Genomic DNA, 19100 nt, shown 5'->3' on the forward strand with positions numbered 1-19100 from the left:
ATTACTGAGTACACCATCTCTCATCTGCTTCTCATTATTACCTGTATTGCTGCCACCCGTGTCTCATTGTGCTCCACCGATCATCTGCCGCTCTGTTTATTGCTCAGCGTATTTCAGTCCGGTGCTTTCACCGGTTTGTTGCCAGATTGTGCCCGTGAGTTTTCCTGAGCCTTTCCAGCATTTGTATCTGTACTCTGTCTGTCTGAATATCAACTCTGCCTGTTTCCCGATTCTGGTTTTTGGATTTCTCTGGATGTTTTGATCTCTGCCTGAACTTTGACACTGACTTTGTTTGCACCTCGGGACTTGTTACTCAATTAATATCACCGTGTGCACAGTACTGGGTCTGCGATTGGATCCCTGCTCCAGCGTCCTGGCATCAGAATACGCTGTATAGTTTTGGACCACTTACCTAAAAAGGAAAGTAGCATTGATACAGTCCAAAGGTGATTCACCAGTCTAATTTCTGGATGAAACTATTGAAAGAGGCTAAGCCATTTTGGTCTGTATTCCTGAAGAATTAGAATCAGGGGTGACCTTATTGAGATATGTTCCTCAACAGGCCAGATGAAGTGATAAATGCGGGCTCACTTTTAACATTTAAGAAAAACTTGGACAGGTACGTGGATGAGAGGGGTATGGAGAGATATGGTCCAGGTGCAGGTCAGTGGGACTAGGCCGAAAAATGGTTCGGCACAGCCAAGAAGGGCCAAATGGCCCGTTTCTGTTCTATGGTTCTAGACACAAGGACTTTGAGATTTTTCGTAATATGGTGAGTTTACTTGTTGTGGTACCACCAATGTTCCTCTACACAGTGCCACTCTCCCCCCCCCCCCCCCCCACCACTGGTCATCTGGCATGCTGTGTGGTCTTCCTCCCAAACTCTGCGGTCTATGCTTAATGAATGAGTGCTCCAGGCTCTGGAGTGGGAAGATTCAGTGTCGCTGCACCTAAAAGGCTAACTGAAAGAGTTTGCAGAAAGCTGCTCATAATATTATTTACAATAGGAAATGAAGGAATTTATTCATGGAGGAAAGTATAGGGCAGCGGTTCCAAAGCTGGGGACCATGGTCCCCTTACTTACTGGTATTGGTACACGGTATTAAAAAGGTTGGAAACCCCTGGCTTAGGGGGTGCCAGAGGAAGGTTTTTCTATTTGGACAGTGGTGGGTGTATGAAACATCCTGCCAGGGATGATGGTGGAGCCAGATGCATTTGGGATATTTAAGAAACTCTTAGATAGGCACATGCATGATAGAAAAATGGAGGGCAATGTAGAAAGGAAAGGTTAGATTGATCTTGGAGTAGGTAAAACGGTCGGCGTAACATCATGAGCCAAAGGGCCTGTACGGTGCTGTAATGTTCCATTAAGTCAGATGAAGATATTTTTTGTGCACTTGTTATTTCAAAGTTTTTGTCTTTCAGATGAAGCACAAGCAACAACTGTAAATACACTATGCAAAAAAAACAGCAATGTTCACTATCCAGAACAGGAATGTGGAGGGACACCTTGCCTAGACAGAAAGAGCATGAAGCACACCAGTGTTGACATACCCTGTGTATAGTAACCTTGGGCTGTGAAGGAAGACTTGCATGAACAGCTTACATTTTCTGCAGCTTTGCTAACATGAGCTTTCTGCTCCCTGTTGTCTAACTGTGCTGTAAGTTGCTGGAACTTTGGCTGGGAATGTCAGCTGTTGAATACTGTTAGACCATAAGATATAGGAGCAGATTTAGGGCATTCAGCCCATTGAATCTGCTCTGCCATTCCATCATGGCTGATCCCAGATCCCATTCAACCCCATACACCTGCCTTCTCACCATATCCTTTGATGCCCTGAGCGATCAGGAAACAATTAACTTCCAGCTTAAATTTATGCACAGACTTTGCCTCCACTGCTGCCTGTGGCAGAGTTTTCCACAGATGTACTACCCTATAGCTAAAATAATTCCTCCCTATCTCTGTTCTAAAGGGTAGTCCCTCAATTTTAAGACTGTGCCCTCTCGTTCTGGATAGCCACACCATAGGAAAGATCCTCTACACATCCATCCTATCCAGTCCTTTCAATATTCGGTAGGTTTCAATGAGATCCCCCTGCACTTTTCTAAATTCCAGCCAAAAACTGCCAAACACTGCTCATATGCTAGCTCCTTCTGTTCTTACTGACTTGTCCCCCGTGGCTAGGAAGGATGGACGAAAAACAAAAGGTCAGAGGGCATCAGAGTCTGAGGCACTGATTCATTCAATGCACTCATACTCCAGAGAAGAAAAGATGGAGAAACAGTTAGGGCTCTCTGAATGGTGAATGGCAGAGAAATGGAACAAGTAACAGAGGCATGTGGCAGCTGCCAGGTGAATGTTTCAAATGAGAACTATGCTGATTATGGTAAGCAAAGACAGAATATGTGAGCAGGGGAGGTTACGCTGGAACAAGTTAGGCCACAGCTTGAGCACTGTATATGGTTCTGCTTGTAATCCTGCAGGTGTGTGGTTCTGCTCATTATACTGGAAGATATGATTTCAGGGGAGAGCATGCAATGGAAGAACAATATATACTCATCCTAATTTTCATGAACTTCTATAGATAGATAGGTACTTTATTGATCCCAAAGCAAATTATAGTGACACAATAGCATTACAAGTGCACAGATATAAATATTAGAAGAAAAGTACAAAGAATAAAAAATAACTTACCACAAATAATCTAACAGGAGGAGGCCATCACTGCCCTGACTATAGGTTGACTCATTATAGAGTCTAATGGCCAAGGTTAAGAATGACCTCGTATAGTGCCTTTGAAGCAGCGCAGTTAACTTAGTCTATTACTAAAGGTACTCTTCTATTCAACCAAGGTGTCATGTAGAGGGTGAGAAACATTGTCCAGAATTGCCAGGATTTTCCAGAGGGTCCTTTGTTCTACCACAGCCTCCAGTGTGTCCAGTTTGACTCTTATAACAGAGCCAGCCTTTCTAATCAGTTTATTGAGCCTGTTGGCATCACCCATGTTGATGCCATTCTCCCAACACATTATCACATAGAAGACAGCACTGGCAACAACAGACTGGTAGAACATGTGAGGGAGAGGCCTGCATACTCTACAGGACCTCAGCCTCTTCATGAAGTAGAGGCGAATCTGGCCCTTCTTTTACACAGCCTCTGTGTTGGTGCTCCACTCAAGTCTGTCAACCAGGTGCATGTCCAGGTACTTGTAGGTCCTCACCGCATCCATATCCTCACCACATCAATAGTAACAGACAGTAGTGCAGGCTTAGTCCTTCCTAAAGTCCATCACCATCTCCTTTGTCTTACTGATGTTGAGCTGCAGATAATTCAGCTTGCACCATTTGACAAAATCCTCCACCACAGCCCTGTGTTAATCCTCTCCTCCTTCCTGTATACACCCAACTATTGCTCAGTCATCAAAGAATTTCAGCAGATGACATGACTCAGTGTTGTATCTGAAGTCGGAGGTATACAGGGTAAACAGGAAAGGAGACAGTACAGTCCCCTGGGGGCCCAATGCTGCTTTTAGCCATGTCTGACACACAGCTCTGAAGCCGCACATACTGTCGAAGTTTTTGGATAGACTCAGATTCTGCTGTGGTCGGGTGCTTCCAAGGCATCAGTTTGTCAGTGCCTGGGAGTTTATGGCAGGGAGAGTTTCTCCATTTTGCTGGCTGATATCGGGACTATTGGAGTCGATCGGGACTTGAGACTTTTTTTAACCATGCCCGTGGTCTGCTTTTATCAAATTATGGTATTGCTTTGCACTGCTGTAACTATATGTTATAATTATGTGTTTTTTTTGTCAGTGTCAGTCTTTGGTTTGTCCTATTTTTTTTGTGATATCACTCTGGAGGAACATTGTATCATTTCTTAATGCATGCATGCATTTCTAAATTACAATAAACAAGGACTGAATGTCCTCATAATCTAATCTAATCCTTGTAGGCAAACAGTAGGGGATTGTGGGTTGGTATGACCAGGGGTTGGAGGTGAGCCAGGACCAGCCTCCCTAGGGTCTTCATGATATGTGGGGTCAGGGCCAATGGACTTTCAGTTGGCCCTTCTTGGGTACTGGGACCACACATAATGTTTTCCACACAATCGGGACCCTTTCTAGGCTTAGCCTCAGATTGAATATATGCTGCAGAACTCCACACAACTGCTCAGCAACTCCTTCAGGACCCTGGGGTTCACACCATCCGGTCTCAATGCTTTGCCGTGTCTGAATTTCCCCAGATCCTTGCACAGGGCAGAGAATCCTGACTGGTTGCATCACAGTTTGGTATGGCAACGCCAATGTCCAGGATTGAAAAAGTGGTGGATGCAGCCCAGTCCATCACAGGAAAAGCCCTCCCCATCATTCAGGACATTGACCTGGAGCACTGCCACAAGAAAGTGGCATCCATCATCGAGGACCCCATCACCCAGGCCATGCTGTCTTCTCAACAAAAGGGTCCAATATCACCTGGTTCAGAAAGTTATTACCCTACAACCATCAGGCTCCTGTACCAGTGTGGATAACTCCCCTCACCTCAACTCCTAACTAATTCTATGACCTACAGACTCAATTTCAAGGACAACTTCTGTTCTCAGTATTTTTTTATTTTCTTTTGTTTGTAAGGTTTAGTTTATATATGTTCTTCTTATAGATTCTATTTCTATATTTTCCTGTAAATGCCTACCAACATATGAATTTCAAGCAAGTATATAGTGATATATATATATATACTTTGATAACAAATTCACTTTAAAGCTCAGTCTACATGTCCTTTTCCTCTGACTACGGTATTGGGTTGTGAAAGGACGGATGTTCCTTTCCAGAGGGATTATAAACCAAGGGTGTAGTTTTCAGGAAAATGGTAGAGAATTAGAGGAAATGAGAGAAAAAAATCACCCCGAGGATGGTGGAATGGCAAAGAAACCTGAAAGGATGGTGGGGGCAAAGACCTTCATGTAAAATGCTCACATAAAAGGCCAGTTTGTTAAACTGGAGCCCATGGACCATAGGAGTTTATGAGAATCAGGTTTAATATCACTGGCATATGTCATGAAATTTGTTGTTTTGTGGCAGCAATACAATGCAATACATAATAAAAAATATAAATTATAATAAGAAATATATTTAAATATTAAATAAGTCATCCAAAAAGAGAATATATATAATATGCATATAATATATTCACTATGTGCTTCCCTCAATATATATCACACACACACACACGGGTTCATTGTCCATTCAGAAATCTGATGATGGAAGAAAAGAAGCTGTTCCTGAAACTTTGAATGTGTGTCTTCAGACTCCATACCTCTTCCTTGATGGTAGTACAACAAGAAGTCAAAATAAGGACAATATCTTATTTCACATTAGTTCAGTTGTCTGTAATTGGAGTCATACACTGTACCTGACCAAAGGGAACCATCTTCACCTTTATGCCTGTAACACTGTATTGTAATATAACCTGGGAATTTGTAATAATAAAATATACTTGTGGAAAAAGAAATCTTCACCAAGGTTGGTGCAAAGGACTGTGTTTGCATGGTGCATTCTGAGTGTCTGGCGGCTCCTCCGTTGAGATCGTTAAAAGCACCAAATTTCTTGGTGTTCACCCGGCGAAGAATCTCACCTGGTCCCTCAACACCAACTCCATAGCCAAGAAAGCCCAGCAGCGTCTCTACTTTCTGCGAAGGCTGAGTAAAGTCCATCTCCCAATCCCCATCCTCACCACATTCTACAGAGGATGTATCGAGAGCATCCTGAGCAGCTGCATCACTGCCTGGTTCGGGAATTGCACCATCTCGGATCACAAGACCCTGCAGCGGATAGTGAGGTCAGCTGAGAAGATCATCAGGATCTCTCTTCCCACCATTACACTACACTATTACATTACACTATCTCAGCCCAAAACATTGACTGCTCGTTTCCACGGATGCTGCCTGACCTGCTGAGTTCCTCCAGCGTGTTGTACATGTTGCTTTGACCCCAGCATCTGCAGTGTACTTTGTGTTTATGATTCATTACTCTGCTGCGAAGTCTGTGAGGTATGGCTACCCTGAAGAAGTTTAAATCTTCCCTTCCCTCTTCATTCCTGACGAAGGGTCTCAGCCCGAAACGTTGACTGCTCATTTCCACGGATGCTGCCCAACCTGCTGAGTTAATCCAGTTCTGATGTTTATCCTGTTCTAGTCCACGGTTCTGGACTGATGGACATCCTGTTTTAGTCCACGGTTCTGGTCTGATGGACATCCTGTTCTAGTCCACGGTTCTGGACTGATAGACATCCTGTTTTAGTCCACAGCTTCTGGACTGATAGACATCCTGTTCTAGTCCACGGTTCTGGTCTGATGGACATCCTGTTCTAGTCCACGGTTCTGGTCTGATGGACATCCTGTTCTAGTCTACGGTTCTGGACTGATGGACATCCTGTTCTAGTCCACAGCTTCTGGACTGATGGGCATCCTGCTCCAGCCCACGGTTCTAGACTGATGGACATCCTGCTCCAGCCCACGGTTCTGGACTGATGGACATCCTGTTCTAGTCCACGGTTCTGGACTGATGGACATCCTGTTCTAGTCTACAGCTTCTGGACTGATGGACATCCTGCTCCAGCCCACGGTTCTGGACTGATGGACATCCTGCTCCAGCCCACGGTTCTGGACTGATGGACATTCTGCTCCAGCCCACGGTTCTGGACTGATGGACATCCTGCTCCAGCCCACAGTTCTAGACTGATGGACATCCTGCTCCAGCCTTTGGTTCTAGACTGATGGACATCCTGCTCCAGCCCACGGTTCTGAACTGATGGACATCCTGCTCCAGCCTTTGGTTCTGGACTGATGGACATCCTGCTCCAGCCAATGGCTCTGGACTGATGGACATCCTGCTCCAGCCTTTGGTTCTGGACTGATGGACATCCTGCTCCAGCCCATGATTCTGGACTGATGGACATCCTGCTCCAGCCAATGACTCTGGACTGACGGATACCCTGTTCTAGTCGATAGCTTCAGGCTGCCATGGAATCCACCAGCATTGGCAGCTGCAAAAGGGCCATTCCCTATCTGAAAGCAATGAGTTAGTTTCATGAGAAAGACCAGGTGATTCCAGAGTTAATTAACAAATAACATTAGACATTATGTGATTAAAAAGGCCAACATGGGGAACAAACAGCTATACGGACTGTGTTTTACACCCATGCTGTAAAGAGATTGTGGATGAAAGCCTGCACAAAACACAGAACCCTCTTGATAATCAACATGAGACACAGATTCTCAATCATCAACCCAAACAGGCAAGAACCCACTCCACTGAGCACCAAGAGCAGGCGTAGAAGTGCCAATTGGAGGAAACACTTCAAAAGACCTCCTGAACTGTGACCCTATTCCACAGCCAACTAGTCAGTCTCGATTTGCTACCTAAACTGGTTGACATAAAAAGACCATATCCCCACAGAGAAAAAAAGTCGCAAGAGCAGGTCAAAAATTTGGCAATGAGAAGCTTCAGGTACATAGTTACAGCCTCAGCTCCCATATCTGGGACAAAGAAGGCATTCCAGAGAACCTAAGAGATGCCACTGTGGTGATCATGTCCAAGTAAGGAGACAAATCGAGCCAGCAGCTTCACAGGTGTCTGGAGCTGAAGGATTGCTCCTTGATATGCTGTGTGGATTCCATCCACTTACAGGCACATCAAGAACATGTTCTTCACCGTAGGACTGTTGCAGGAGAAATGCTGGGAGCAGAATCAAACTCCAAATATGGCCTTTTTGACATCAGCATCAAATGAGAGAAGCAATGCAGCATTCACAGATTTGGCTACCTTCATCTAATGTGATGGTTTACAAACTGTGAACTTAACCAATCCACAACTAACCCAATCTCATTGTAGACTGGGGTCAAAGGAGCCTGTCCCATTGACCCAACACTTCTCCCAGTCTTTCTCAGCACAAAACTGCACATCATCTCCAATGAGCTTTCAGGTAAAATAAAGTGAACCTAGGGGATACATGAGAAACTTCCCATTTACATCGCCTTCATAACCAGGGTCACCCCAACTTCAGTCCTCAACTTACAGCACAAGGCTCCAAATCATCAGCTCCTACACAAATGGATAAAAGAAGATGGGCTTCCATTCAACACCCAGAAGCACCAGTCCTCTACAGCCCTTCTCCTGCTATACAACATCACCTTCTGGTGTTAAACGTCTGTGATGAGACCCAGACAACCATAGCCCAGCTCTCCACTTAGGAGACACAAGGCAGACATGGATGATAAAATTTTCCATCATTTCAGTGTGCCAATAATACCTGAATAGACAATATACAGTAGGTGCAGGAGTAGGCCATTCGGCCCTTCTAGCCAGCACCGCCATTCACTGTGATCATGGCTGATCATACACAATCAATACCCCGTTCCTGCCCTCTCCCCACATCCCTTGACCCCGCTATCTATAAGAGCTCTATCTAACTCTCTCTTGAATGCATCCAGAGACTTGGCCTCCACTGCCTTCTGGGGCAGAGGATTCCACATATCCACCACTCTCTGGATGAAAAAGTTTTTCCACATGTCTGTTCTAAATGGCCTACCCCTTATTCTTAAACTGTGGCCTCTAGTTCTGGACTCACCTATCAGCGGGAACATGCTTCCTGCCTCCAGCATGTCCAATCCCTTAATAATCTTATATGATTCAATCAGATCCCCTCTCATCCTTCTAAATTCCAGTGTACACAAGCTTAGTCGCTCCAATCTTTCAACATATGACAGACCCGCCATTCTGGGAATTAACCTTGTGAACCTACGCTGCACTCACTCAATAGCAAGAATGTCCTTCCTCAAATTTGGAGACCAAAACTGCACACAATACTCCAGGTGGGGTCTCACCAGGGCCCTGTACAGCTGCAGAAGGACCTCTTTACTCCTATACTCAATTCCTCTTGTTATGAAAGCCAGCATGCCATTAGCTTTCTTCACTGCCTGCTGTACCTGCATGCTTGCTTTCATTGACTGATGTACAAGAACACCTAGGTCTCATTGTACTTCCCCTTTTCCTAACTTGACTCCATTTAGATAGTAATCTGCCTTCCTGTTCTTGCCATCAAAGTGGATAACCTCACATTTATCCACATTAAACTGCATCTCCCATACATTCACCCAACCTGTCCAAGTCACCCTGCATTCTCATAACATCCTCCTGACATTTCACACTGCCACCCAGCTTTGTGTCATCAGCAAATTTGCTAATGTTACTTTTAATCCCTTCATCTAAATCATTAATGTATATTGTAAACAGCTGCGGTCCCAGCACTAAACCTTGCGGTACCCCACTGGTCACAGCCTGCCATTCCGAAAGGGCCCCGTTAATCACTACTCTTTGTTTTCTGTCAGCCAGCCAATTTTCAATCCGTGTCAGTACTCTGCCCCCAATACCATGTGCCCTAATTTTACCCACAAATCTCCTATGTGGGACTTTATCAAAAGCTTTCTGGAAGTCCAGGTACACTACATCCACTGGCTCTCCCTTGTCCATTTTCATAGTTACATCCTCAAAAAACTCCAGAAGATTAGTCAAGCATGATTTTCCCTTCATAAATCCATGCTGACTCAGACTGATCCTTCTACTGCTATCCAAATGTGTCGTAATTTCATCTTTTGTAATGGACTCCAGCATCTTTCCCACCACTGACGTCAGGCTAACTGGTCTATAATTCCCTGTTTTCTCTCTCCCTCCTTTCTTGAAAAGTGGGACAACATAGCCATCCTCCAATCAGCAGGAACTGTTCCTGAATCTATAGAACATTGGAAAATGATTACGAATGCGTCCACGATTTCTAGAGCCAGAGCAAGAAGAGCAAGATCTGGTCAAAGCTTGTGACCCGTGAGGCAACCATAACCCTTCCCCCCCCCTCACCCCCCATGCTTCATAGTGTCAGGTACCTCAAAACACTGGAGGTTTACCACCAATGTCGATTCTGTAATACCCTTTCAATATGTCGAAAGAATTAGAACATGAAACATGGAAGAGAACAGCACTCTACAGGCCCTTTGGCCCATGATGTTGTGACAACCTTTTATTCTATTCCGAATCCACCTAATCCCTCTCATATAGCCTTCCATTTTTTTCATCAATGTGCCTATTCAAGAATCTCTTAAATGTCCCTATTATATCAGACTCTATGTTATCACCTCTATCAGGTCACCTCTCTAGTTTGCACTAGCTTGCTCAATCTTTTCTCATAAAACACGTGCTCTAATCCAGGCAGCAACCTGATAAATCTCCTCTGCACCCTCTCTAAAGCTTCCACGTCCTTTGTATAATGAGGCAAGCAGAACTGAACACAATACTCCAAGTGAGGTGAAACATCTTCATTCTCCTCTCCCAGTCAAAGCCGCCCAGCACTGAGATCTCATCACTGTCAGATAGAAGAGGTTCAGTAGTGGTGCTGACAGAGCCTCTGCCTCACCCGGGATTGGTCCTGACTGCTAGTGCTGTCTGTTCTCCCTGTGATCTTAAGAATTTTCTTCCAGGTGCCCCAGTTCCCTCCCATGTGGAACGAACTAGGAGGATGGGCAGTGACTTTGTTAGAGGTGTACTAGATGGTAAGAGACATAGATATAGTGGACAGCCAGAGGCTTTTTCCCAGGACATAAATGACTAATATAAGAGGGCATAATTTTAGGATAATTGGAGAAAGCACAGGGGCATATTAGGAGTAGTTTCTTTTACACAGAGTGTGGTGAGTGTGTAGAACGCCCTGCCAGGGATGCTGGTTGAAGCAGATATATTAGGGACATTTAAGAGACTTTTAAATAGGCAGATGGATGATGGGAAAATAGAGGGCTATGTGGAGTAGGTTAAAAGCTTGGCACAATAGTACTATTCTACGTTCCACTGAATGCCTCCACCACAGGGGAAATACAAAGGTAAGGGGTTGAAGTGGGGGAGATACAGAGGTGAGGGGTTGAATCGGGGTCATCCATTCTATCATCCAAATCATTGACATATAATGTAAAAAGCACAGTTCAAACACAGACCCCTGTGGAACACCACTGGTCTCCAGCAGCCAACCAGAAAAAGGCACCCTTTATTCCAACTTTTTGCCTCCTACCAATCAGCCATGGCTTTATTCATGCTAGAATCTTTCCTGTAATACTATGGGCTCATAGCTTGCTAAGTGGCCTCATAATTAGCACCTTATCAAAGACCTTCTGAAGATGCAAGTGCACATTAACTAGTTCTCCTTTGTCTATCCTGCTTGTTATTTCTTCAAAGAATTACAACAGATTTGTCAGTCAAGACTTTCACTTAAGGAAACCATGCTGACTAGGCCTATTTTATCATGTGCCTTCAAGTACCCTGAGACCTCATCCTTAATAATCAACTCCAACATCTTCCCAACCACACATATCAGACCAAGTAGCCTACACTTTTCTTTCTTCTGCCTCTCTCCATTATTGAAGAGTGGGGTGACATTTGCAATTTTTCAGTATTCTGGAACCATTCCAGATTCTAGTAATCCTTGAAAGATTATTATTAATGCCTCCATTATAACTTTAGTCACCTCTTTCAGAACTCTGGGGTGTACACCATGCGGTCCAGGTGACTTATCTACCTTCAGACCTTTCAGTTTCCCAAGACCCTTCTCTCTGATTATGGTAAATTCACACACTTCATGGCCCCACACCTGGAACTTCCACCATACTGCTAGTGTCTTTCACAGTGAAGGCTGATGTAAAATACTTATTCAGTTCATCTGCCATTCCTTTGTCCCCCATTACTACCTCTCCAGCATCATTTTCCAGCATCCAATATCCATTCTTGCCTCTCTTTTACACTTTATGTATCTGAAGAAACTTTTGGTATCCTCTTTAATATTACTGGCCAGCTTACTTTTGTATCCCATCTTTATTTTCTCAATTACTTTTTTTAGTTGTTCTCTGTTGGTTTTTAAAAGCTTCCCAATCCTCTAACTTCCCACTAATTTTTGCTGTATTATATGCTCTCTCTTTAGATTTTATGTTGACTTTGACTTTTCTTGGTAGCCACGGTTGTGTAATCTTTCCTTCAGAATACTTCTTCCTCTTTAGGATGTCTATATCCTGTACCTTCCAAATTGCCACCAGAAATTTTGCCATTTCTGCTCTGCCGTCATCCCTGCCAGTGTTCTTTTCCAATCAATTCTGGCCAACTCCTCTCTTATGTCTCTGTAATTTCCTTTACTCCACTGTAATACTGATACATCTGACTTTAGTTTCTCCTTCTCAAATTTCAGGGTGAATTCAATCATATTCGGATCACTTTCTTCTAAGGGTTCTTTGACCATAAGCTCTCTAATCAATTCAGGTTTATTGCACAACACCCAATCTAGAATAACTGATCCTCTAGTGGGCTCAACCACAAATTGCTCTAAAAAGTCATCTCGTGGGCACTCTGGAAATTCCCTCTCCTGGAATCCAGCACCAAACTGATTTTCCCAATCTATCTGCATATTGAAATCCCTCATGACTATTATAACATTGCCTTTTTGGCTTGCATTTTCTATCTCCCACTGTAATACATAGGCCATATCCTTACCTCTGTTTGGGGGTATGTAGACAACACCCATCAGGGTCTTTTTAACCTTGCAGTTCCTTAGCTCTATCCACAATGTTTTCACACATTCCGACCCTATGTTACGTCTTTCGAATGATTTGATTTCATTTTTTACCGCCCATTCTGCCTTTCTGCCTGTCCTTTCAATACGATGTGTACCCTTGGACATTAAGTTCCCAGCTATAATCTCCTTTCAGCCATGATTCAGTGATACCTACCTATAACATCATGCCTGCCAATCCACAATGGTGTTCTAAATTCATCTACCTTGTTCTGTATGTTGCACACGTGATCAAAAGACAGTCTCCCCTCTCTGGCAGCAGACTGATCTCACCAGCAATCCAAAGATAGTCTCCCCACTCAAACAGCAGAGCGATTCCACCAGCAATAAAAAGGCAGTGTTCTCTCCAGCAGCAGAGCGAGCCCACCAGTGAACATAAGGCAGTCTCCCCTCTCCGGCAGCAGCGATCCCACCAGTGATCAAAAGGCAGTCTCCCCTCTCCGTAGCAGAGCGATCCCACCAGTGATCAAAAGACAGTCTCCCCTCTCCGTAGCAGAGTGATCCCACCAGTGAACATAAGGCAGTCTCCCCTCTCTGATAACAGAGTGATCCCACCAGTGATCAAAAGACAGTCTCCCCTCTCCGTAGCAGAGTGATCCCACCAGTGAACATAAGGCAGTCTCCCCTCTCTGATAACAGAGTGATCCCACCAGTGATCAAAAGGCAGTCTCCCCTCTCCGTAGCAGAGTGATCCCACCAGCGATCAAAAGTCAGTCTCCTCTCTCCGGCAGCAGAGTGACCCCACCAGCAATCAAATGGCAGGCAGTCAACACTTACCTTTCACATTCCCCTCAATGTTTCAATTGCCCTCGTCAGTTTAATCAGCAAACATCAGCAAAATGGAGTCGAACATTAGCTCTTCCCCCATGCCACAGTCTGCTTGCCACAAGCTTCATGCATGTTGCTTCTGACCCCCAGAATCCTCTCAGAGACAGCAGAATACTGAAACTCGCAAATGATCTCCAAACTGCAAATCACAGGCTCCAGCAGTTCCAGAATTACATTTGTAAAGAATGGCATCAAATCAGTAGAAAGATGTGACATAGGATTGGAAGATGTTCAATCCTTGTGCATTGAGTTAAGAAACTGCCAGGGTAAAAGGACGTTGATGACAGTTATATACAGGCATCCAACAGTAGCTATAATGTGAACCACAGATTACAATGGGAAATAGAAAAGGCATGTCAAAAGGACAATGCTACAATAGTCATTGGAGATCTTAACACGCAGATCGATTGGGAAAATCAGGTTGGTAAAGGATCTCAAGAGAGTAAGTTTGTTTAATGCAAATGAGATGGCTTTTTAGAGCAGTTTCCCATTGGGCCTACTAGGGGATCAGCTATACTAGATTGTGTGTTATGCAGTGAACCAGAAGTGATTAGGGAGCTGAAGGTAAAGGAAACCTTAGGAAGCAGTGATCACAATAAGATTGAGTCCAACTTGTAAAAGCAAAAGAGAGGGCATACAACAAAGCAAAAATGAGCAGGAAGACACAGGACTGGGAAGCTTTTAAAAACCTGCAGAGAGCAACAAAAAGAATCATTAGAAGAGAAAAGATGAAATATGAAAGCAAGCTTGCAAACAATATCAAAGTGGATAGTAAAACCTTTTCAAGTATGTAAAAAATAAAAGAGAGATGAGAGTAAATATAGGACTGCTAGAAAATGAGGCCAGAGAAATAATAACAGGGGATAAGGAAATAGCAGATAAACTAAATTAAAATCTTGCATCAGTCTTCACTGTGGAAGACATTAGCAGTGTGCTAGATGTTAAAGGGTGTAAGAGAAGGAAAGCGGGTGCAGTTACTATTACAGGGGAGAAGGTGCTCAAAAAGCTGAAAGACCTAAAGGTGCCTAAGTCACCCGAACTAGATGAACTGTACCCTGGGGTTCTGAAAGAGGTAGTGGTAGAATTTGTGAAGGCATTAGTAATGATCTTTCAAAAAACATTGAATGCTGGCATGGTGCCAGAGGACTGGAAAATTGCAAATGCCACTCCACTTTTTAAGAAAGAAGGAAAGCAGCAGAAAGGAAATTATAGACCAGTTAGCCTGACCTCAGTGGTTGGGAAGATGTTAGAGTCAATTATTAAGGATGGGATTATGGAGTACCTGGTGACACCAAACAAGATAGGACAAAGTCAGTATGGTTTCCTTAAGGGAAAATCTTGCCTGACAAATCTGTTGGAATTCTTTGAGGGGATTGCAAGCGGGATAGATGAAGTGGATGCACTGGATGTTATATATTTGGACTTTCAGAAGGCCTTTGACAAAGTGCCACACATGAGACTGCTTACCAAGTTAAGAACCCATGGTATTACAGGAAAGTTACTAACATGGTTAGAGCATTGGCTGATTGGTAGGATGTAGCGAGTGGGAATAAAAGGATCCTTTTCTGGTTGGTTGCCAGTGACTAGTGGTGTTCCACAGGGGTTGGTGTTGGGACCACTTCCTTTTATATTGTATATCAATGATTTAGATGATGGAATAGATAGTTTTGTTGCGAAGTTTGCAGATGATACAAAGATTGGTGAAGGGGTAGGTAGTGTTGGGGAAACAGGCAAGCTGCAAAAGGACCTAGACAGATTAGGAGAATGGGCAAAAATGTGGCAAATGAAATACAATGTTGGAAAATGCATGGTCATGCAGTTTGGTAGTAGAAATAAATGTGCAGACTGTTTTCTAAATGGGGAAAAAAATCCAAAAATCTGAAATGCAAAGAGACTTGGGAGTCCTTGTGCAGATCACTGTAAAGGTTAACTTGCAAGTAGAGTTGGTGGTGAGGAAGGCAAATACAATCTTAGCATTCTTTTCAAAAGGTCTAGAATACAAGAGCAGGAATGTGATGCGGAGGCTTTATAAGGTACTGGTGAGGCCTCATCCTGAATATTGAGAACAGTTTTGGGCTCCTCATCTAAGAAAAGATGTGCTGGCATTGGAGAGACTTCAGAGGAGGTTCATAAGGATGATTCTGGGAATGAAAGGGCTATCATACGAGAGAGATTTGATGGGTCTGGGTCTGTGCTCACTGAGATTTAGAAGGATGAGAGGAGAGGTTATTGAAACATTTCTAATGTTGGAAGGCCAAGACAGAGTAGATGTGGAAGGCAGGTTTCCCATGGTGGAGGAATATAGGACAAGAGAACACAGCCACAGGATAGAGGGGTGTCCAATTAAAAACAGAGATGCAGAGAAATTTATTTGGCTGGAGGGTGGTGAATATATGGAATCTGTTACCACAGGCAGTTGTGGAGGCCATGTTGTTGGGTGTATGTAAGGCAGAGCTTGATAGGTTCTTGATTGGCCATGGCATCAAAGGTTACAGGGAGAAGGCCAGGAGGTGGGGCTGAGGAGGGGGAAAAGGATCAGCCATGATACAGTGGTGGAGCAGACTCGATGGGCCAAATGGCCTAATTCTGCTCCTATGTCTTATGGTCTTATGTTGACCATAGGAGCATTGTACATAGGCTCCATCTTGACTGCAAGATTAATACTTTTTATATGTTATGTATTGTAATTTAGAGTCATTTTTATATATGCACTGTACTGCTGTCGCAAAACAGCAAATTTCTTGACATATGTCAGTGATAATAGACCTGATTCTGAAATCATTGTAATAGTGGTGAAGAATATCTAAGTGATTGGACAGAAGGCTCATTTGTCCACTACCATCCTCTGCTGGGAAGTAAAAACATTGCAGCCTGAGTGATTTGGATTCGGACCTCAACTTGATGGGTTTCACAAGTGGAAATGTTACTGGAACTCCAATTGCTTTTCATCTCAGGGCTAAGAGCAAATGCGATACCATAACCATCCCTTCCACACCAGTGTCTGGTATTTCTGGACCCACATTGCAATGACATTTTTTCCCCGAAATATACTTTATCTAGAAAAGTTTAGAGCATGCAATACAGTCCATTCATTAATCACCATATGTGGTGCAAGACTATAAGACCATAAGACACAGGAACAGATTTAGGTTACTCAGACCCTCAAGTTTGCTCCACCATTCCATCATGACTGATTTATTATCCCTCTCAACCCCAATCTCCTGTCTTCTCCCTATCACCTTTGAATATATTTGGTTGGTTCATTGTTGCTGGGTCAAATGGGTCATTGTTGCATGGAGTTTCCTCCCAACAGCACTGTGGATGGTACCTACACCTCAAGAACTTCAGCGGTTCAAGAAGGCAGCTCATCACCACCTCCTCAAGGGCACCTGGGGATGGGCAACAAATGCTGGCTTAGTTGGTGACACCCACCAACTGTAAACCATCCCATAAATGAATAAATTTAAAAAATTAAAAATAAACAAGAACCAATATCCAATGACTTGGCCTCCACAGCCATCTGTGGCAATGAATTCCATAGGTTCACTACTGTCTATCTAAGGAAATTTCTTCTCATCTCTGTTCCAAATAATGTTCCTCTATTCTGAAGCTGTGTCCCCTGGTCCTAGACTCCCCCACTATAGGAAAGCTCCTCTCTGTATCCATTCTATCTTGGCCTTTCAATATTTGATAGGTTTCAATGAGATTCCACCCCACCCCCCATTCTTGTAAATTCCAGCAAGTACAGGCCCAGAGCCATCAAACTCTCCTCAAACATTAGCCACCCTCGTGAACCTCCTCTGGACCCTTTCCAATGCCAGCACATCTTTTCTTAGATAAAGGGCCTAAAACTGCTCACAATATTCCAAGTGCAGTTTGACTAATGCCTTACAAACCCTCACAATTACAGCTTTGCTTTTATATTTTCGTCCTCTTTAAATGAATGCTAACATAGCAATTGCATTCCTTACCACTAACTCATCCTGCAAATTAATCTTTCAGACAGGGGTTCCCAACTTTCTTTATTCCATGGACACCAACCATTAAATAGGAGGTCTATGAACCTCAGGTTGGGAACTCCTGCTTTAGGGAATCCTGTACAAGGACTCCCAAATCCCTTTGCACCTCTGATTTTTGAATGTTCTCCCTGTTTACAAAATAGTCCATGCCTTTATTCCTTCTAGCAAAATAGAGTATTGTTCATTTTCAAAGCCACATTGTTCATTTTCTTACAAGATTTATGGAGTGTTAGCATGACCTAGTTTTTCGTGCACATTCATTGCACCTGTGATGAGAGGAAGAGATTATTACACAAGAACTGTGTCCTCATTTTACAGAGGCAGAAGTATCTAGACAATGCCCTTTCCCTACAGAATCTTGGCAGTGTTTCCCTCAGTACACAACCCAACATGCTGGTAAGTGCCAATCTGCATCTCCTTACCCTGGAAGATCAACTTACAAAAGTACTCCTTTAACCAAGTTGATACTCCAGCAAAAATTGATGGATTTATTTCAGTATGTATTTATGGAGCCAAAGAGCATTACAGCACAGTAACAAGCCATGCCAGCATGGTCTTCTGCAGAGACCTATGCACTCAGAACACAGCCCCCATTCCTCTATCAAGATACCCATCCAAACTTGACCCATTGTCACCGATTAACTCAACTCGACAACTCACATTCGTTCCTCTCACTTCATGTACTTCTGCACAAGGAGAACAGCCTGGCACCGTCACCACATTGTTCTGAAGCTTGAACAAAGAAATGCCATTTTTATTCAGAAATTGACTATAGTGGATACAGATATTGATCCAATGGAAACTTTGTACATTTCTGAGTCCCATCATTTGCATATTTAAGTGCCTATCGTAATACACATTTCAGGTGATGATAACCAATTATGTTCATGTGCTAAAGGCCAATAATACTTGAGAATTAGTAAAATAACTATCCAGTAGTACATGATGCCCTAGAATTCTTCAGTTACATCATTATCTTAGTGACCTTGGTTCCCAGACTTGAACAGAAAGGCTGTCCAATAGTGGGTTCGGCTTTAAAAGGACATGATCAGCCTGGATGACTGCACAATGTTCAAAGTTTATTATCAAAGTACATACAGTGCCTATAAAAAGTATTCACCCCCCACCCCCTTGAAAGTTGTCATGTTTTATTGCTTTACACCACTGCATCACAGTGGATTTAATTTGGCTTTTTGACACTGATCAACAGAAAAAGATTCTTTTGTGTCAAAGTGAAAACAGATCTCTGCAAAGTGATCTAAATGAATTACTAATATAAAAACACAAAATAATTGATTGCATAAGTATTCACCCCATTTTAATATGTCACACTAAATCATCACTGGCGCAGCCAATTGGTTTTAGAAGTCACATAATTAGTTTAAAGGAGATCTGTTTTTGGAGATTCCTGTACAGTCAAGATGCTTCAATTGATTGTAGTAAGAATACACCTGTATCTGGAAGGTCCAATTGCTGGTGAGGCAGTATCCTGGTAAAAACTACACCATGAAGACAAAAGAACACTCCAAGTAACTCTATGAAAAGGTTATTGAAAAGCACAAGTCAGGAGACGGATACAAAAAATTTTCCAAGTCATTGAAT

The 19100-nt window shown here is 43.3% G+C and overlaps 1 protein-coding gene across 1 annotated transcript in view; it reads left to right on the plus strand.

Annotated features, from left to right (window-relative positions):
* Window positions 1-5522, plus strand: part of LOC132381918 (tumor necrosis factor receptor superfamily member 14-like) — a 30140-nt gene extending 24618 nt beyond the window's left edge. The window contains exon 7 of the mRNA XM_059951631.1: window positions 1426-5522. Coding sequence (XP_059807614.1) covers window positions 1426-1565 — 140 coding nt within the window. The 3' untranslated portion in view covers window positions 1566-5522. The remainder of the gene's footprint in view (window positions 1-1425) is intronic.
* The last annotated feature ends 13578 nt before the right edge of the window (window positions 5523-19100 follow it).

This window comes from Hypanus sabinus, chromosome 27, assembly GCF_030144855.1.
Source record: "Hypanus sabinus isolate sHypSab1 chromosome 27, sHypSab1.hap1, whole genome shotgun sequence".
In the NCBI taxonomy this organism is placed as follows: domain Eukaryota; kingdom Metazoa; phylum Chordata; class Chondrichthyes; order Myliobatiformes; family Dasyatidae; genus Hypanus; species Hypanus sabinus.